Consider the following 22,021-nt stretch of genomic DNA (forward strand, 5'->3'; position numbering starts at 1 on the left):
AGTGTGTAGTCGCACCCCTCGGGGCGCCTTACGAAAATTCGGGCGCACAATGTAGCAACGCGACGCAACGCGACGCGATACAGCGATGGGGAGAGGAGGTCGCGTAATGCATGCATGAAACATTCGCGACGTACACACACGAAAATAACACGCTAGACACAGCACGCCTAACATGAGCGATCGGTTTGATCTGACAGATCGTTGCCTGTCCCCAGGAGGCATACTCCAGCCTATGGATACAACCAACCGGACTACAGGATCCACGAGTTGAACAAGAGGTTATCGCAGCGCTCGGAGGTGAGTACACTTTCCAATTTATTTCTCTTTTTTTTCACGGTTTTCCATTTCTACGTATGATTGCGTATTTGTGATATTCGAGAATCTAGCGAGTCCACTCGCTCTTCGTCGCGTCGATCCTTTGCACGATTTCATTGTTCGATTCATTCTTCGCGATTCTATGTTCGATGCGCAATCGATTCGATAAATTACTGACGGTATAATTTACCCACAAGCGTGTAGAATCAGTTTTGTAAAAATCAGTCTTAAAATTAGTTCCGTAAAAACGGAATAAAAAGTTGAAACGAGGTTGGATACCATGTACTAAAGTCGATTGCGTTTAATTGTAAAATATATAGATATCGTTCTTGATTAAATTAAAAATCTTGTCACTCGAATCGCGACTCGAATTGCGGGAACCTAAAATTCCTGATACTTAATAGACTACGCGATGGTTTTGTCAATTTTCCGATTACCGCATGAACAAAGGGGATGTATATTTTTTTTGTTGTAAAACCTGGAAAATAAATACTCCTTTGAAAAATATTCGTGATACTGAAATGGTCAGCGCGACAAAATTTACGGTATGCTTAATCGAATGCGCTATTTATCGCAATTCGAGATGTCGTTATTTTGATAAAGGTTATTGCACGCCGCTTTGTTTAATCGTGTTTGCTAAATCGTTCGTTCGTAATTTTCGTTTGTGTTGCAGAAAAGCTTATATGACTTTAAAGTCAACTGTTCTGTTATATTTATACGAGAAATATAGTATATCGAGAAAGATTCTAAGTTTCAAATTCATAATTTCAATGAAATTATTTGCAAAAAAATGTATAATTCGCGGAGAGATTAATTAATGAAAGCAATAGAAACAAGCGTATAGCTTTGATCAAACTTCACAATTGTTCCGCTTTCAGTAGAGACATAGGGATCAATGACAAGTGTATATTGACGTGGAAAATGTTTTTATTCGAAACGTATTATAGCAAATTTCTTCCTTCGAATTTCTGTTCGCGCGGCTTTTTGTTACACTATAAAATTATCTGGCCCATATTTTTTTCCCTCCGGCAGATAAACCTGCCTCTTCTGTAAGATCCACGATAATGGCGATAAGATATGATCCATGGAACACGCATTGTTGTTCGCGCACATGTCGTTTTATTCGTGTCGGTCGATTTCGAATCGTTGAAAATTAATCGAGGCTACTTGCGAAAGAAAACTGTATTGCTATTGCGCGTCGTAAGTTTATTCTTGCTGTTAAAAAAAATTACGATTATATACAATATATATATATATATATATATATATACAGGGTGTATCATTTTAATTGACGCATTAAAATATCTCTTGAACAATACATTTTAAAGAAAAATGTTTGAGACAAAAGTTATATGGTTTGGAGGGGAACATAAGATGATGCTACTGGTTTGATTTTGGAAAGTTGTTTGAAGGTCACGTCAAAGGTCATTATCAATTTCTTAGATGGAATTCCATATATTTCATTGCATATTTTTGTAGCTTACCTCGAGAGCTTTCCAAAACACTATAATTAAGTTCATTTTAATGAAGTGCTTTTCGAGTTATAAGGCTTGCAAGTTACAGCACCGCCGGCATTAAGCATTACCGAATATAACTTTTGTCTGACATTTTTTCTTTAAAATGCATTGTTCAAGAGATATTTTAATGCGTCAATTAAAATGATACACCCTGTATGTATATATATATATATATATATATATATATATATATATATAATACATTATATATATCTAGGAATATTATCAATCGATATATTTATAGAATTAATTAGATTAAAAAGAATAATTGAAAAGAATAATTTAATACTAAGTATTTAATTAAAATTAGCTTTAAAAGTAACAATAAGAATATACAATATACAAAAAAAATATTTTTTCATAATAACTAAATACATTCTGCGATATTACAATAACTCAGAAATATGATGGAATCTTGCAATCATTTTGGATACAAATACAAATCTTTACATTTTGCGATACTTGTATGCATATTCCACAAGTCCTATACACATTCACACACATACACACACGTCGAAAATTATTCTTCATCAATGATGCGTAATTTACGACAGGCAGCGATGGCCATATATTCCTTTTTGAAGGTTTGATACTTCGGAGTAATGGTCAATATGTCATTAGGATTGAATAATGCGAGAAAAAAAAGGAAACGCCTGAGGTTAATGCGTTCTAATGAGCCTCCGCTTCTAGCACTGCGTTCATTAATCTTCGACTCGCGGATGGACAACCGGTCTTCTTCCCTGGGAGGTCTCGATAAGCGGTCCGAATAAATTCTTCGGTTTCTGTCGTTAGCATCGCATAAGAGTAGCAGCAAACGATGTGGTAGACTGTCAGCGTCTCTCAAGATTGTACGCGTGCCAACACGAAAAACTTCACCGCGTGTTTAGACGAGCAGACTCGGAGCGGATTCTCACCGACGGACACTTTGCGTGACTTTTTAAGTTCTTATTTTCGTTATTTTTTTCGATTTATAGTTTGTTTTAGATTTTATTATTACGTCAAACCTACTAAAGTAGATATCCGAGTGAGATTCTTATTATTATTTTTCGACATCTTTTAATATCTCCCGTCAGCTTTAAATTTCATGTAAATTGCACGTTCTACGAGAGAAACACATATATAGATTCTTTTTCCATGCATCTTTCCGTGGAAAGGACGATTTTATTGAAGTATCTAAAAATTTAGCTAAGTATACAGATCTGAAAATAATTTTCTTTGGATCGTTAAAATAATTATGTAGAATGCTCTAGCGTTTATGATAATATTGCAAAAATTTTTAACATTCTAGCAATCAGTTTAAACATCCTATATAATTATTTTGTAACTGTATAGTTATTTTGATGAAAAATAAAATTATTTTGTCAAATTTGTCATGTTAAAAAATACAATACAATGTATATTCTATCGAAAGAGTAGAGAGAGAGAGAAGGGGGGGGGATAGAAAAATTCTTTTTTTCAATATCTTCGATTATTTTGAAAACATTTTTCTCTTTCTTTCCCCACAATTATAAATACATAAATCAATTCGTCCGGCCATGTCTGAAAAGTATGGGAGTGCGATTCGTAATGAAAGGAGACATTTTTTCCCAGTCGAGTTCATATACCACAACAATCATCTCGGCGAGTGCAGAGCTATTCGGGAAATTTCGTTTTTCTCTCTTTGGTCATTTTCGCGTGCGACGCACAGGGGATTGGGCGTGTGCGAATTATATTTTGCTGGCACTAGCATATATGAAAACGAGAGAGAGAGAGAGAGAGAGAGAGAGAAAGGGAGCGTGTATGTCAATATATACGCATGTATACATGTGGACCGCATCGATCGTTACGACGCGCGACGGGAGAAAGAAAAGGTCAGAATCGAACCGGCGTATTGCAATTGCTTTTACTTATGCATACTCGAGCTATATATTCTGCGTACTCGACCCGAATTCACGTTTGGGTCGTCAACATAAGTAATATTGGCTTTTTCCTTTCTTTTTTTTTCACAAAGAAGAATTTTTTTATTCGTTCCTTTAATCTTTTGCTATTTGCGTTTATCAATTTCATTGGTCTTTCTTGAAGCAAACGCCAATTTTAACTAACAAATTACTGCCATCAGTGGTTGAAATCCAGCTGTCCGGATAGCGTTTGTGCGCGTTCAACAAGCAGAACGAAATCGCGTGGTGCACGCCGATAGATCAAAGCGAAATAAATTCTTCGTTAAAAAACATTTACATACACTATCGAGATATTAATGCACGCGTGAAAGTGGCGCCTCTCGGTAAAATTACGACGTGTCGTATGGCGGTTAAAATGAGCGCAAAGAGAGTTAACGTGCCTGCTTGTAAGCTGCTCGCGTTTATGCCACCTTTTAATGCCACGGCGTTGGTTCGACAAGCCAATCGGACACTCTTGCACGCAGTGCCACTTTTATTTTATGAATCGTGCCGACGGCGATTTCGAATGAGGAGCGTAAAAAAAAAAAAACGGGCGTTTTTTTTTTTCACCGTGGCGATGTAACCGAAGCGCCATTACGCCACGGCTATCGGCCACCAAAGATTGCAAACCCCGCGCAATCTCTTTGCCCGAAACGAATCACCGGTGATCGTTTTTGCAGTAAACGCGTTGTTTAATTGTAAACCGGAGGTTGCGGTTAAACGCGTCCGTCGGGGAAAATTGTGGGAAAATACGGTCAACGCGGCGCGTTAAGCTCAAGGACCACAGCGCGAATTTTGCCCCAAAAAATATGTATTTCAAAGAAATCTATCGATAGTTAAAAGAAATACTTCAATTAAATATAACGAGTTATCGAAACGAAGAACAAAGCTCTTTTAATTTTCAGCAATTTTGCGTACTAAAATTAAAAGGAAAAAATATATATGAATTTCTCTCGGAAATATCGCGACCTTTCTTTCATCTAGCACGCGATCACGATGAGCGGCTTCACAAACTGCAGTTGTAATGATTGTACACATTGTGAGTCACACGGTGCTTATGCGTTTTAACGCGTGCGTTCCACGACGACAGGTGCGTGTACAAGACGCTTTTAAACACGATCGCGTAAAGTTGACAAGAGTAAACGAGGCATGAAACATCGCAAAGACAGCGGTCCAAATTTCAGTGTTACAATCCTTTCGAATCGTGTCCGCCTTTGGCACAATTTCACTTCCTCCCTTCATTTTAGTCTCGATCGCGCTTGACTAACGATGTATAATATTTCAAAATTAAACGAAATTTTCTACAAAAGATTTCAAATTATACAAAATTTAATTCTTCGATTTGAATTGCTCTAAACGAAAATTTAATTGAGTCACTTTTGCTATTTTGATGTGGAGAATTAGATGTTTTGTGATAGCTGTCCTAAATTCTATTTTTTTTAAATCTAACACTTGTTAAATTTTAATTGGAAACTTAATTTGTTAGAAAATTCTTCTTATTTATAATTTAAATTTGATGAATGATTGTACATGTGCGTTAAAAATTGATTCCGGTCTCGATCATTGCACAACTATTCTATTTTTGTATGCAACATACTTCTATATTCTTAAACTTGCTACTCAGTCACATACCTGCTCTTTTTGTTTCGTACTACTTTCTTGTAAGACACACGTTGTTATCTATTTTTCTTTCATTTTTCTTTATAAGTTTTTCTTTATATATTTTTCTTTGCATTTACTATTTATTGTATATACTTATATATCAAATATAATATCTTGAGGTTTACTGCTCTTCCTCTGCTTCCTCTCTCTCTTTAGGACGAAATAAATTTTACTCTACTCTCTCTCTCTCTCTCTCTCTCTCTCTCTCTGCCCTCTATTTTGCCTCGTCCTCTTTTCATTTTTCGTGTTTTTCGTCCAGCCTCTATTCCCTCGCGCACGTGGACACACGCGTGCACACGCACACGCCTGCATTCGTTCGTGAAGTTTAGCAAACGACATGGCGTGTCCTATGGTCATAAATCATCTTTCCTCGCGCTATCGTCGCATCTCGTGCGTTGTCAGCATGCGTTTGCAAGGTTCACCACCGTTTCTTCCGCTGCTTCCGTCAGCTCCGTGCTAACGCCGCCGCAGAGACGTTCCCATACATAAAAGAATATCTAAAGTATTGGACCATTGTTGGCCGTCCTTCGATTTATAATACCACTGACGCTGAAATAATGAAAAATTGATTGATTCGTGATTAAGATATAATCTGAAAGAGAAAAGACAGGCTAGATATTCAGCGGATGTTACGAATGCTAGCACGCGAATTATTTGCGTATACTCGTTAATGTTATAGTAGGTATTTGTAAATATAATATAGCTGTTTGTAATTGAGATCAAGTCAATGATTAAGTATATATATATATATATATATATCATCAAATATATATTAGTGATTAGTGGAGGGCAAATAAAGAATGACGTGGTTAAAATGAAGAGATTAAAATGAAAAAGCTTGCTCTAAATTATCTAAAACTATTGTACTTAACAAGTTACAACAAACGATAGGCAAAATTTTATATATAAATCTTTTTAGTAATTTTATTTTCTTGGGAGAAATCTTGGAAATGAAAATCCAACAAGAATCGATGATAGAGACATCATTTAAGATTGAAATGAGATTATAAAATCACTTATTTTTTAGATGCTTAGAAATTAAAGAATATCAATCGTGAAGTTCAATGCAACGTTTTTTTATTGTATTATCTAAAGCATCTACAATAAGATTTTAAGGAATAAAACTTAAGTTTTATGCATTAAGAAATTGACCAATCATAGTCGAGTGTTCTCCTCACGTTCGATTGTGATTAATCAATTTCTTACGGCTTAGAGTTTAAAGCTTGAGTTTTATGCTTTAAAATTTCATTGTAGACGCCGCTTTAATAAAAAATTAATACTTTTGATTTTTTTTAATTTATTGTTTAAAATATGTATATTATTTCCTCTATTACATTGAAATTTTATAATAAATTGTTAACAGCATGAGACGTCGAGTGAGACTCAGTGCGATTGACTCGCGATCAATATAGATCCGGATTTAATCTAACCTGCGTTTACGTACGCAATTTTTCGTGTTTAAGGAAGAAAATAGTTCCATTTGGTGATTAAGAAATCTTTTGATTACCAACACCGTTCAGATCTGGCTAAATTGTAGAGCTCATACGTATATCAGTGGATATATATATATGGATCCTCCAAGCTGGGGGTTGGACATTAGACTAACAACTTAATTCTGGAAAAAAAACCATTGTTACTGAAAGCTCAGAAGCCTTATGCTCCACACAGGAGTTAAAGGAATATACATATGTGTGTGTGTATATATATATATATATATGTATGTATTTTTTTTTTAACAGCATAGTTACAAGCAAGTACTGTTTTCTGACAATTTGGTATGCCTTATTTTTATCTACGATTTAATTAATTATTTAATAAATTTTTAATTGTTTTTACGTTTTGTTTAGCAAAATTTTAGAAAGACTAGGAAATTTATTTTTGACCATCCAAGGGGGGAGGGAGGTGGAAGCCTAATCCTTAACCAGGAATACATTAAATATCTACGGGAAACATGATAACGATGATCGATGAATGAAAGAGGAACAAAATATAATTGGCATTCTTCTTGAAAACAAGAAGAAAGAGACCACATTTTATCAATATATAAGAAGGATGAAAAGACATGACGTACTCGTGATCGCAGAAATAATTAGCGTGATCGCAGAATATGTTTAGGCAAAATTTTGTGTGTTAATTTAAACGGCAATTAGCGCCGTGTAAAATGCCATCCAGTTCAAGATTCGCTGACCGTTCACCTTGAATCACTTATGAAATGAATTTCGACGTCGATTCAACGCTTGATTCTAATCCAGTTGCATTGACCCCATTACTGAACATTATATGTGCTGCGTATCAATAATAATAACGTTATAAATATGTTACGACAATATAATGTTAACAATAACGTTAAAATCATTGTGATCGTTAGCGCTTTTGCATCGCTGTTTATTATTTTTAGACGTGTTATATCAATCGAAATGAATGGAAATATTAATTTCGATGCGTAAGAGAATTTATTAGCGATCACTGGAATACTGCTCGCAGTATCTTTACGCGGTCGATAGAAAGGACGAGTAGGAGAGGAGGCTGCTAAGTGTACCGTTACTGCAAAGTTTGGCGTAGTTCTGCCTACGCCGAAAGTTATTTAGACGAAGACGAAGAGGAACAGCGAGAGAGAAATGCGAGAAGAGAAAGAGAGAGCCACCGATTTAATCGAGAGCGAGAAAACCGGCTACAATAAAACAAAGAAAAAGAGCTAGCCTGGCACGGATATAGGAAGAAGCAACGACTGTAGTCAGCAACACAACGACTGCTTTTCGGTCTCGCGAGTACGCGCTTAAGAATTCATATTCCTCCATTCCTTTCGCGCGGGAAAGAAAATTCTCCGTTAATCTAACATGGAACGAGTAGAATCACGATCGATTTAAATATTTGATACCCGGATTAATTGTGTGTAAGCAGAAATCGGGAGATTGAGTGGATTAGCAACTTGGCTAAATAATTGGCTGTTTTTTTTTTTTATGTATACACGATGAAGTATCCAAAAATTTTTTGCTGAAGCATCATAAAATTTAGCTAAATACAAATTTGAAAATAATTTTGTTGGACCATCAAAATATGTAATTACTTAGGAATCTCAAGCATGATAAGCGATACTGGAAAAAGTTTTGACATTATACTAATCAATTAAGCGTCCTACATAATTATTTAACAGTTCAACAAAATTATCTTTCGATCCATATCTATCTAAATTTTAGACATTTTATTTTTTATGATTTCATTTATATAATATAAACAATGAATAAAAACATTAATTATTACTAATCAAAACTACTAATGTTGAGTCATTGACGCAACCGGGCTATACTCGCGAATTTTCGATGTTCTCAATTCGGAATATCGGTGAATCTCGCGACTCTGCTTTAACGGAAATTTCATTTGAGACTTACTTGCCAAGAAAGTTAAGACCTGAGAGGTTGGGAGACATTTCGGGCGGAGAAGACATCGTCTTCAAATTCATCAAAGAGAATATTTCTAAAATATTTTCAGTCTCGAGCACTTGTACAATTACTTTTAAATATGATATGTAATTACACAACAAGTAAGAGTTTAATGCTTATTATGGTCGAAGCTGGATCTTAGATGGTTTTAAATAATTTCTGTGTGAATTTATATATATATATATATATATATATATATATATATATTATATATACTAAATATGTAGTTATTTGAACTGCGCCGAAATGATTTTTCGAACTTATAAACGAAATCAAACTACTATAGTAATATCACAAATTAAATGAATAAGCAATTTAATAATTTGATGCTTAATCTGGCATCCTATTAGAAAGATGTTTACTGAAAAACTGTAAATAAATTTATTGCGAAAAATATTACCTCGGCCGGGAGTCAAACCCGAATCTCTTGTATTCCATACGAGCGTCCTTTACATAGTTTAGACTACCGAGACCTTAATATTCTTTGCATGTAGAAATCGTAGGAATATGTAGGAACAAAAATGCAGTTTAAATAACTATATATACATATTTAGTATATAAATTTACATAGAAATTATAATAATTATTGAAAGCATCTAAGATCCAGTTTCGTAATAAGTATTAAACTCTTACTTGTTGTGTATTCACATATACGGTCTTAATAAATCGTTTGTTATTGATGTAATTGTTAATTGTTAAGATAAAAGTCTTAATTGAGGAATTTATTGGTATTAAAACAAAGAAGAATAATAATAAAACAAACCTTGCCTCGAGAGAGGATCGAGAAATCTGCAATGAATGCAAGAGAAGTGAAACATATAAAGATCGATGAAATTTGAACCAAAGTTGATGAGTCCATTCTTTCGGACAAACGCGATAGTATAGAATAGAAGAAGATTCTTTTCTAGCTTCTCTTTTCTCTGCCCTCTTTCTCTTTCCCCCAATTTCTGTTTGTCCATACTGGTTAGGGCTAAATCGATTTCCGAACGCGCTGCTTCGAATCGGTAGAATCTAAGCTTGAAAGAAGCTTATAGTACAATCGGATAGAACATGGTATCACTACGAAACGTGGACGTGTAGTTGACGACAGCTCGGACCAGAATTAACGCGTATGGCGGTTGCGTGAAACGTGGGATGGCTGTGGCGAGTTCGTGTGCGGCAGAATTAATTATGAATAAAGTTTCAGTCGTGTCGGAATAAGAAAAATGTCTGTTGCGTTGTACAGTTGCACAGTTCGAATAAACGAGGATTTCAAAGGCTGGGATTATCATGTGTTTCCTATCGGTTGTCGATTACAATAAAATAGAAAAAAAAATACGACTTTTAATAACAATCGCGGTGGACCAAGTTCCGAAATATAATTCGAAAACAAAAATATCTATCTAATAATAAAATCGAGGAAGGATCTTAATGGAAGCGGATGAGAATGAAAACCTCAAAGCAATGTAATGACCTACTAGAGAAAGCTTTGGATGCACCATAGTGCTCGGGGGTTCAATAGGAAACACTACTTCTACGATAAAGCGTATATTCTCCATGTATATTACGATCGATTTTATCTTAGGAACTGAGAAAAAGATTTAATGGACGGGAAAGGAGCCGCGAATTCGCATAATGACTTAATAGAGAAAATACGCTCGAGAAATTGAGACGAATTATATAATTATTTCGAGTTCTGAATATACAACGTTGGCACACACACACACACACACACACACACACACACACATATATTGTATTATAACGACACACTGTGAATTTCGTGTTTCCGATATATCTATTATGCATTTAATGTTGCCGATAGCAGAAGAAGTTGACACGTACTTTGCGAAAAATTGTAAGCAGATAAATGTATGGCGTAAGGATATTTTCTAATAAAAAAAACATTAGCACTACCTCTGTGTATGGAATGAATTGTATTGGATTGACATATTAGAATTGTTGCATTTATTTGCACCCATAAAAGATTTACAAAGGTAAATTGCAGAGATTCAAATCGAAAAAGAACTCGGTAGACGTGACAGACGGGAAAGACAGACTTTCACATAAAAATCGCACAAATTAATTTATTACACAAACAGATGCGCTGAAAGAATGTAAGTTGCTGCCAAATCGATCTTTAAATGGGATTGACCCTCCGTATGCGTATACTTTCCATGCAATTTCTCATTCTCTTCTTCCTTCCTTTTCTCTCTACTTGTAGCTCTCGCTGATCGCGTTCATGAGCGTCACGTCTGCGTTGAAACCACTACCCAGTTTCGAAGTACGTATTACGAGAATGTGTAACAATGAAGTCGATGGAGCCTTAATGGACGCGAGGGTACATCGAGATCGAAGGGAAGGTTGCGAGGATGGTCAGACCTGAAAAGAAAGAAAAGGCTTCAAGCGTGCGCGTTCTTTGCTCGCGTCTTGCAAGCGGAATAGGACCGAGCGAGGAACTTGATGTGCTTTCTCTTCGATACTTTCTCGGAGAGCCGTCGCGTCGTTTCTTCTCTGCGGCGACATGACGTGCCGCCATTCCCCGATAAACCATACGCGGAAACTACTTTCGTGCCGCTCGTTCCTGTTAATTAATAACCAGTACGTTCTTCGATTAACGATTTCGTGCATGTGTGCGTTCGTTTTTTTTTTTTCAGATATATTTATATGTATATCTGAAAACGAACGATTTCCATGTTTTTTAGCATCGTGTAATAGAAACGAAACAGCCTTTTATTATGGCAAAGACTTAGTTTAGCGATTGGCAAATGATCTCATGGACGTAATTTCAAATATCAATTAGCTGCGGCCAATTCACCAGAGAATCGGGGCGTGAAGTAAGAAAATGGTACATACACATTTATTCGTTGTAGCCGCGATCTTAGCGTTGCGGCGGCCGGTTTGCGTAAAGTCGAGGCGATAAACGTAAATAAAAGTGAATGGCGGGGAGTATTAAGGAAAAAAAAAGAGGATGGAAGATAATAAAGGAAGGATGGAACGTATTATCTCGTCTCACGCGCGGGAATGATACGAGCGAGTAGAATGGCGGGTAAAAGAATAGGAAGAAGAAGAAGAAGAGAGAAAGAGAGGAGGGGGAGGGAGAGGAGGGGGAGGGGGAGGGAGAGTCTGCGTGTATAAGATGCAGTAAAAAAACGGAGACGATGACTGTAGCTACGAGACAAAAAATGAGAATCACTATATACAATGTGAACGTTTAAACGAGTTCCGATACACTGTAAAGGCAGACGGCGCATTCGTGTATACTGAACGGTAATTAACAGTGCAAGAAGAAGAAGAAGAGTTTCTTAACCGGTTCACCACCGATATGAAAACGAGTTTCTCGGGATTATGTGTATTTTCTCTATGTAACCCTTTATGCAGTTTATCGAGGTGATATACGGCCTGGTCGTAATAATGTGGAGATTTTTTTTACGTTGCATTGAATTAATGAAGCGATCCAGAATATTTATATACATTTCCGACCGTAGTAAATCTTACGTCAAAGTAATCTCGTTTACTATTAACCGTAGTATATTTGTTACAACATATCAATACTTCGGACTGATTACAATCTGCGTCAAGTTCCGTGATACGAATGCAAAAAATGCCTTACGTTTGCGTAAAAAACGTACATCTTTCTACTTCCAGGTTCTAGAGTTTCTTTCTCAGAATTAAGGACGTGATTTCCGAGACTTATACATATATTATAGCGTATTTTCAATCTTCACTTCTTTACTTAAAAGATTATATTTAGGAAATGTGATTTTCGAATTATTACCATGAATAAACCATGAGTTAAATAAGTATTTATCAATCGTTAAAAGTGAAAACTAATTAACTTAACTTAATAAAAAAATCACAAAAGTTGTCATGACTCAAACAGGATAGTTTAAAGGAATAATTGTCAAAATCGTCAGAACTCAAAAGAATGGTTCTTTTAAAGGTTGAGAAAGAAAAGTTACATCTTATCATCAATACGATCGAGGCTAGATCTTGATGCCTAATAATATTTTTATACGTAAATTCTATAAAAATACATCTTTCAATTATATATACCTATAAACTGTGCATCGCTATAAGACTATCGATATTATTTGATTGGTCAAAAATTTTCTGTCAAGTTAAAAATAGTTTTATCCATTTTGTGGGAAACTTAATTTTTTAGTCGCTCGAGTTTACGTCGCTTTGAAATAAGGGACCGATTTATATTTCGACAGTAGAAATTTCGATCAGTCCAATTAGTCTAAAATGTCTGTAGCCTCTATAGCCGCGTGATTCTGCTTAAAATGCGAGAGATAAGAAGGATAAAAGGAAACTTAAATAAATCAGACTGTTAAAGGACCACCGCGCATAATGAATATCGATGCTGCATGCAAAGATATTCGCGAGATTATTGTTTTCTCACGGCTCGTAATATCAACGTGGAATATCACACGATTGTGTTTAAGTTATAGTTTTTGCAAGTAGAACCTTGTATAATTTCATTAACGTACAAAAAATATACAAAATATAGTATAAAACGGAAATTGTCCATCGCTACGTTTAACATAGAATTTAATGTAGAAACGTATTTAGCGTGCTTTGCGTGTAAGCACAACAAATTGGAGATTAAAGGGACGGAGATGCCGCGAAATACGGCGGAGACTTTTTTTTCCTCGCGTGATCTCGTGGGCATCTCGTTTCGGCACTCGTTACTCAGCGAAAGAAAGTGCATTAATTTCCATCGCTGGACTTTGACGTACGCGAGAGAGATCCACTCCCAGCTATGACGTGGAGCATTTTGACTGTGACTGATGGCGCCTCATTTACCTTGCCGCGGTTTCCTGCACACCCGCTATGCGATTCTACACGCGCACGCATTTCTTTTGCTAACGCGCCCTTCCGCCCTTTTTTCCTCGACTTTCACATATTTCATTACACGCCAACGCGATAATTTCACGATTAACGGATAAGACAGTATAAGAAGCATCAGTGAAGTAGCGTCGTGGCTCGTTTACGATTTACACAGATCTGAATTTTAGTTTTTTTCCCGAGAATTCCGAGTGAATTTTTTATCAGAAATTAGCAGTTTGAGTTTATTTTTATTTTAAATGACTCACCTAACTTTTAAAGGTCGTCAAATTGATTGTATATCTTGATTTATATTAAATTTTTTTAATAATTACATTGTTAATATCTCGTGAAAATAATTATGTTTGAACAAGTAACTTTTAACGAGGAAACTCGGGGAAATTAATTTGGATTTTCACGTATTTACGATTGAAAATGAAAACTCGTACGATCAGAATGCATTTATAAAGAAAATAGATGAAAGAGAAATGACGAAGGTACGTGCTCACAACAAACAACATAAACGATAGTGATTTCAGGCTTAACTTCTCTAAGAAACTAACTTCTCTTTTCAAATTATTTACAAATTTTTGGACGAATTTTTACTTTTGTTACGTGGGAAAGATATCGACAAAAAATTATCATTTCTTTCACAAATGTTTTAATATAAAAAAATCCTGAATACTATATTTTACATTATAAACACGTCTGAAATAGAAATATTCCAAAATTGATTAAAAATTATTTACTCAAAGTAATTAGTAGTCTGTTTTCTCTATACTTGAGATTTACAAGGAAAAATTGTCGAAAATTTTGCCTTGCAAAACGTTGAAAAATGTTCCCTTAGACGAACGTTTCTCTAAGAATCTAATCTAAGAGATTCTTCGTAGTATCAGAACATCCAGAATATCCAAATATGAATTAATAAATGCGAAACTGCTTAGCGACACTAATACATTAACGCGTTTCTTATTATAAGAGACAGCGAAACCTTACGTAGAAATGACGGATTTTTACAGAAAAATTGGTTTTTTCCGTGAGGGAAACTTGAGATCCCAGGGGAAAGAGCGAGTCCGTAGCGTGCGGGTGTCGGCGCGGTGACGTCGTTGCGCGAGATGACGTTATCGAATGCAAAAGCCTCCGTTACACGGTTATCGAACACTTTTCACATTTTCCATCGCGCGCATCCGTCACGTCGCTCGCTCGATCGCTCGCTCGCTCGCTCGCTCGCTCGCTCGCGCTACTTGTCGTAGGATAAAAATAGAGGCAAATATCGTCGCGGTTGTTCTTCACCACTGTACCCGCAACAAGCACATTCACGTCGAAAGACGCGCACCCTTGGCGACCTAACCGAGACCGCGGATAAGTACAGGTCGGTCTCACGCGGATGTTTACGCTAAAACTTGGACGCGCGAATGCGAGCGTGGAAGGCTATCGGAAGCGTGCGAGAGAAGATCAAGTTCGGCCAAGGTTGAGAACCGTCATGGGAGCCTGGGTAATAAAATGAGGGCCCCTGCTCTCCCCTGGGGGTGGGGCCCCCTCGATAACCCATATTGTACCCCCCATCCCCTCGTTCTTCCCCCCTACGTTCGTCCCTCGCGCCGCCGCCCCTGGCCGTATATACTCCGATCGGCCGGAAGAGTTTTGTCCGGGCTCGTCGCGTCAGAGAGAAATCCTATCGAATCTATCTACGGGCGAGTCGCGTGTCCGAAATTTCTCAAAAATGGTGGTTGTACGGCGGAGAATTTTTGCAAATTTTCGATATAGCACGCGGTCACCTAGGCCACGGGCTTGCCTGTGAAAAGGATTTTCGCGAGAAAATCGAGAGGTGGAGCGCGCCGACAATACTTTCGCGGCGGCGTATATACACGATCATATACCACCCCTAGTCTCCCCACACCCCCCTAACAACAGTGGGGTGGTACAGTCCCGGCGAAGAACCGACGGCAACCCCGGTGTATAGTCCGCGCTGCCAGTTGGGACGGGAACGCGCGAAAAATCACAAAAGTGAAGAATGGACATTGGACGCGTAGGATGAAAAAGGCGGATTTCGAAGGCGATGAAAAGGTCGATTCGCGACGAACGGGAGAAATTTTCAAAAAATTAGGAATCGAAACTCGATCTACTTCTATTCTACTTTCTACGTACAACAACGTTACAAACAAAAAGCGAAAAGGATCTCCTACGTTCGTTTCCAAGTATTGAAATTATACGCGACTGTTGGTCGCGATATTGTACAAATATAAATTCATTTACGAAATAGTACTTTTGAGACCAAAGCAATGTTCAAATATATAATTTCATATTGTACCTACGTGCGTGTAGTATAATTCCTTTCTCTTTCTCTTTTTTTTAAATATTTCGTGATCTAATTTATTTTTACGTAATACCATTCGTGTAAAACTGTAATATAAGATACATCTTTCCAAATTTATATATAAGACTCGCAATTAGATTACATTCATTAACTGTATCAGCTTGAGCCTTCAAGAAAAACATAATAAACAAGTCCAATATTTTTTCGTAGAGGATAAGATCGAGATTTGCGTATTCACCGAAGCATCATACATGCAACTATGCAATTTCTTCTGTATCTCGTCGGTTTAACTCGCCGAGTTAAACGTGCAGATATTTATCGATGAGTTTTGGTGCTAATAACGTGAGATGAGAATCAAAAGGCAGCCGTAAGTTACAACCGTACTTAGCCGGTGAGAATTCGGGGACAAGAGCGAGAATTTTGGGAGGAGACCGAGAGAACGGAGAGAGAGAGAGAGGAGGAGGAGGGAGCGAAGACACATCGGTCGCGGGCAGTCTCGAGAATGGTCGGTACGGCCGAATCGATGGAAAGAAATTTATTCGTCGCGAGCACTGGCGGCGGGTTTAAAATACGGCGTCGACGTTGAGACGCCACCACTGCCATTGCCGTCGCCGTCGCCGCCACCGCCTCTCAGGGCAACGTCGCGTCGCGACGCGTTACCTGGTAACACCGTGGAATTACAACGGATTCTTTCTCGTCACGCCCGGTATGCTGGAATCGGACTGGAATTCGCGGAGACTCTCGATGCCGAGCATTTTTTCGACGGCGGGCGACGTCGAGCCGAGTCGAGTCGAGTCGAGCCGGCGAAAACGCGGCTTCGCAAACGCTGCGCGCTACCCGGTTATTACGACGCGCGTCCGAACGGACGGACAGGACGACTCAGCTCGAGCGTGGTGGACCTCTGCTTTTTTCCTTTCTCTCTCTCTCTTTCCTCCCCTCCTCTCCCCTCCGGCCTCTGGACAAATTGAATTTAACTCCGCCGCTAATACGGCCGCTCCGAAAAACGCGCGACCTGGACACGCGAAAATCACGCCGCGATTTATGTCCGCGCCCTTTTTCCTCCGCTCGCTGCTTATATGGGATCGATTTCTTTCTACGTTAGAGATGCATAGTGCATTAATAGCGTAATTCATTTCAATGAGTGCGCGTGAGAGTATTGCACAAAATATCTTTCTTTTTTTTTTTCAGCAATTTTTCGAAATAACTTCAGAAAAAAAAACTGTAAATATACATGTATGTTAAAAAAAAAAAATACAAAGAGTTGTGCGACATTGTGTTTTCTAAATTATTTGTTAATAATGTTAAAAATATATTTTGAATATTATTAACGTTTTAATATTTTAACGTTTTAATATTAAAAACATTGCGAAATATGTATAATACCGTATGCCTTTTTTCGCGAGCCTTTTTTTGTCGGCGTGGATTCAAGCGTCGTATTCGTCATACTTTTCTGTACGTTACCCCGCGACCATCGCAATTTTCGCTGTTATTAACTTGGGTGAATGAAAGTATACGGTGCGTATGTATGAACGCCGCTTTTTGTTATTTCCTTGTCACTCGCGCGACATATAGTTTATGACAGACAGAAGGAACCAATTTTTATTGCGGGAATAATATTGAATTTCGACAGTTCGCCGTAGCGAGGACGCAAATGCGAATTTCTTGCACGCTGTCGGAGAGGTGGTTTTTGTTCAAGACGAGAGAATTATCGGACGGAATATGTAAAATCAGATAGAATGGCCAAAAACGCAGATTCGAATTGTAAGAAAATTGCAAAGATATTATTTCGTATATATCCCCCACCCTGAGAAAAGTTTATGGTTGACAATGAACGAACTTGCAGCAGATTTTGACCATATCAATCAAAATTCCGGTCATCATAATTGGATATCTGGTTATCTTGACTAGAATTTTGATTGATATGATCAGAATCTACTGGTTCGTCCACTTTCAACCAAAAATTTTTTTCAATCTAAATGGATCAAACAAGTTATAATGACAAGTTGGAATGATTATTAATAAAATGATTATTAAAATTATTTCAATCACTTTAACATCACTTTGATCATGATCTGTTGTTCTGTTTGAGTATTATATATTATTCGTTTGTCAATTGTATGACTCTTCAACTGATATCTAAAGAATTATATAAGTTAAAATATCACTGAATTGAATCTTACTTCGTCTTCTTTTTTCATATGTAAAAGTATATACAAGTATATACGTATAAATACAATAAAGAGTGAAGCAGTTTAAGATGCGGCAATATTAGTCGCTCACATTTTATATATCTTATATATAGATTTTTAAATGAAGTATTTAAAATATAGAGAGAAATGTAACAGAAGACAAAATGTTATTATTTTCTTCCATCTTTTCAACTTTTAAAGGCAAAAGGCCATGTTAGAAGTGAAACTAATGTGATTAATATGAATTGAAAATGCGTGTGTGTTTAACTGCTATGTGACGAAATTGTACGATGAACTGCACCGCGACGGTTACCAAGATGGATATCCATCAATGTGTCAACAAATATATATTCTTTCATGACGAGAGATTTTGCATTGGAATTTCTCAAATCTTTACGGAAAGGATGATTTTGCTGTAAAATATCTAAAAATTTAATTAGATACAGATCTGAAAATAATTATGTAGGACCAAATTAGTTTAATTAAAACGTTCAAACTTTTTACACCATTGCTCATAATGCTTGAGATTCCTATTTAATTATTTTGATGGACCAACAAAATTATTTTTAGATTTGTATCTGGCTAAATTTTTAGATATTTTAGCAAAATTGTTCTTTCCATGTTCATATATTTGTAAGATATACTCATTTAGTAAATAATATATCGGTTTAAAATGATTTAAATACAAGAAAAATTATGAATAATTATTAACGGTTTATTAAAAGTTTTGCATACATTTATAGAAATATAATGGAAATTTTGATAAATATTGTAGTCTGAATTGAATTTTTCAGACATCCCATAATATGTAGCTATAAATTTTTCTTGCATTGTTATTTGGAATTATTGTTAATTAATTTCTCTAAATCGGGAATGTGAAGTACCGAAGCGTTTTATTTTTTTTATTATTAGGCTTCAACCAATGATCTGTAGACGTTCGATAATATGCAATTCTGACATGCTAAAAAATACACTGACATTGGAATATTATAAGAAAAACTGTCAGATCCGTATTGTGCCGGTTAAAGGTTCGAATGATTAATGAGCAGTTAATTACCGTACTGAAATATGTATGACAAACGCTAAACTTTCGCGAGATTCGACAGTTTTGAGAATCGTGAAGCTAACCGAGAGGCATTAATTATATGACTCGTAAAACTTTCTCGATTTTTCATTCGCGACAAGCTTGAAGTTAATTCGAGGTAAATTCGATTCTCATTCGTTGACAAGTTTAGTGCGAACAAGAAAACACTGATTATGAAATGCGTCTGCGAAGTTTGTCATTTTACGTTCACAGAGTCTCTCTCTTCACGACTGAAGTAATTACCATATGCATTATTGGGAACATATTCGCGTTAGTGTATTCATTTGTGAATGCGAATGTCACAAATATATACAACTAAAAATTTTTAAAGTAATAATAAATGAATAATTAAACCGATAAGTGAATATCAAAAATAAAAGAAGGAATTTTATGTTCGATTGAAGCGGAGCTTGATGTTTAATAATATTCATAAATTTTCAAATACATTTTTCAATTCTATAATCCGTATGCCGATTCGGTTTATTGAACTTGAAACTCAATCATAAACTGAAGTTATGTTAAATAGTACCAAGTTACATTGATTGTCAATTTAACCTTAATCGGTATTTGCTTCGAAATTTCTTTAACTGGTATTCGTGGATTCAGTATACTTTAAATTAATGTATCATTGCTTAAAGTTAACGTAATTGAACAATCTTTTTTTAATTTCGAAAGTCAAAATTTGAGGAATGTGATTATATAACTTAAAATTACGCAAGATTGTAAAAAAGGCTTGTTATATAATTTTTTACATAACCGAAGAAAATGCACAGGAATATACTGATTATTGGATTGGAGAGTAATAGTAGTATTAATAAACATCTTAAAACAAAGAATTTTAGCAAAAAATATATTCAAATGTAAAGGACTCCGCACGTTTTTTATGGATTTTTATTTTCTCAGTCAAATCTTCTCATATTTTCTAAAATTAACAGTTTTCGAGATATAACTGTTCAAACTTGGTTAATTGTTATTTCGGATATTGAACGATGTAAACAATCTTAATCAGACTTAAAAAAAATACTTAGATGAACCTTATAACATGCGAAATAAGGCTGTCATAGTTGCATTTCGCTTCGCAATCTCAATTGCGGCTAAAAATAAACAATGAGTAATGTCATATGAATAAAGTTAGTGTGCGTACATTTTTCGACTTTTAACATTACCCAAGTTAAATAGCAGTGGGAAGAATCGTGTGAAACGTGCTACTGTTACTCGAATCGGTACAATGATCATTGGAAAAATCCGGGCTCTATTGATGATAATACTTATTAATACTTACATTATTTTACTTATCATTTTTAATCACAATTGAGATCGCAAAGCGAAATGCAATTATGACAGCCTTATTTCGCATGTTATAAGGTTCATCTAGATATTTTTTTCTGCTGTAAGATGTGGGATCGAGATTGTTTATATCGCCCATATCCGAAATAATAGAATTGACCAAGTTTGAACAGTTATAATATATCTTGAAAATTTAATTTTAGGAGATCGCGCCCATTGACACTTTTAATCAGGACACCTGGAACTACAATTTCTCAAAATATTAGAAGATTTGACCAAGAACCAAAATCGACACAGTAAAAAACATTTTGTATTTAAATGAGAAACGATTTTCACTCAAGTTCTTATTAAAATTCTGTATTAAATTTTTAATATATCTGTATGTATTAATTTAACATAATTATTATTTGAATATTTTGTTGTTATTAAATTAATATTTATTATTTTTTAGTGTTAAAATAAAACTATTCATATATAAATGAACAAATTGCACAAAAATAATTTTTTTAAACATAAATTCTAAGATAAGTGAATATAACATGTATCAATTTAACATATTATAAGTTAATTCTAATGAAGAAATATGATTGCTTATAAATTGTGTAATTATTACCTCTTTTTCATTAATTCTTTACATAATATAATATCTGTGTTACTTTCTAACTTATTCATCTGTTAAATTAACACAAAAATTTTAATGGACTGTTTAGGAAACGTGTCAAATCTAACAGAAATTTTCTAATTGCAAGATTTATCCGACGTAATATGAAAATTGCACTTCTGCCACCTTTTGTAAACGCATATTGCATATATTGCACCGGGACAGATTACACATATTACACGTGTATCGAAGCGCATGTCATTCACATTAGACATATGACAGAATTCATATCGCGTGCGCAAATGCTGATCTCATCGTGTCGCTAGAATGATTTCGTGAAACATATAGTATAGACCAGTTGCGATGCGATCGAGCTGCGGTTTGTAAGAACAGCCCCCAGAAGGCATTTTTCTTTCCTAGCTGCTTCCGCACATTATTGAATATCGTCTATTTGTCGAGCAACGTCTTCTTGCTCGTTCCGCCACGCTTATCGCGTCACTGTTTCGCCGACTTTTCCGTTCTATTCTATCTCGGCCTCCCTCCGTCCGGGCCGAATCGCGCTTGCCAGAAATATCAATTTGCGCGGGAGTGGTAACAGTTTGCTTGATTTGGCACGGCGTAGCTTACGTCCGAAATAAATCTTCGCGAATGCAGTGTCGACGGTGCCCGCCCCGGAAACCGATTGTCTATGCGGATTTGACATGAGTGGCGCACTTGTCCCAGCTTTGCGGACGATATCTCATTTTCGATTTGCATCTTATTTATTTTCAACTGTTTGATATTTCGATTTAAAAAAAAACAGATGATACGCTTTCTACGATCTAAAAACTACTTACAATTAGTCCTATTTAATCGTTCTCCTTTAACTTGAGACCATAAGACGA

General features: G+C 36.0%; 1 protein-coding gene across 7 annotated transcripts in view; it reads left to right on the top strand.

Annotated features, from left to right (window-relative positions):
* Chi (LIM domain-binding protein 2 Chi) overlaps window positions 1-22,021 on the top strand; it is a 105,125-nt gene that overhangs the window by 74,679 nt on the left and 8,425 nt on the right. For 6 of the 7 annotated variants that reach the window (XM_087405581.1, XM_087405580.1, XM_087405579.1 and 3 more), the window contains exon 2: window positions 198-297. In XM_087405581.1, the coding sequence (XP_087261707.1) occupies window positions 198-297 (100 nt within the window). The remainder of the gene's footprint in view (window positions 1-197; window positions 298-22,021) is intronic. The other variant, XM_011056894.2, reaches the window with a different exon arrangement.

This window comes from Acromyrmex echinatior, chromosome 4 (genome assembly GCF_024713525.1).
Source record: "Acromyrmex echinatior isolate Ae372 chromosome 4, ASM2471352v2, whole genome shotgun sequence".
NCBI lineage: Eukaryota > Metazoa > Arthropoda > Insecta > Hymenoptera > Formicidae > Acromyrmex > Acromyrmex echinatior.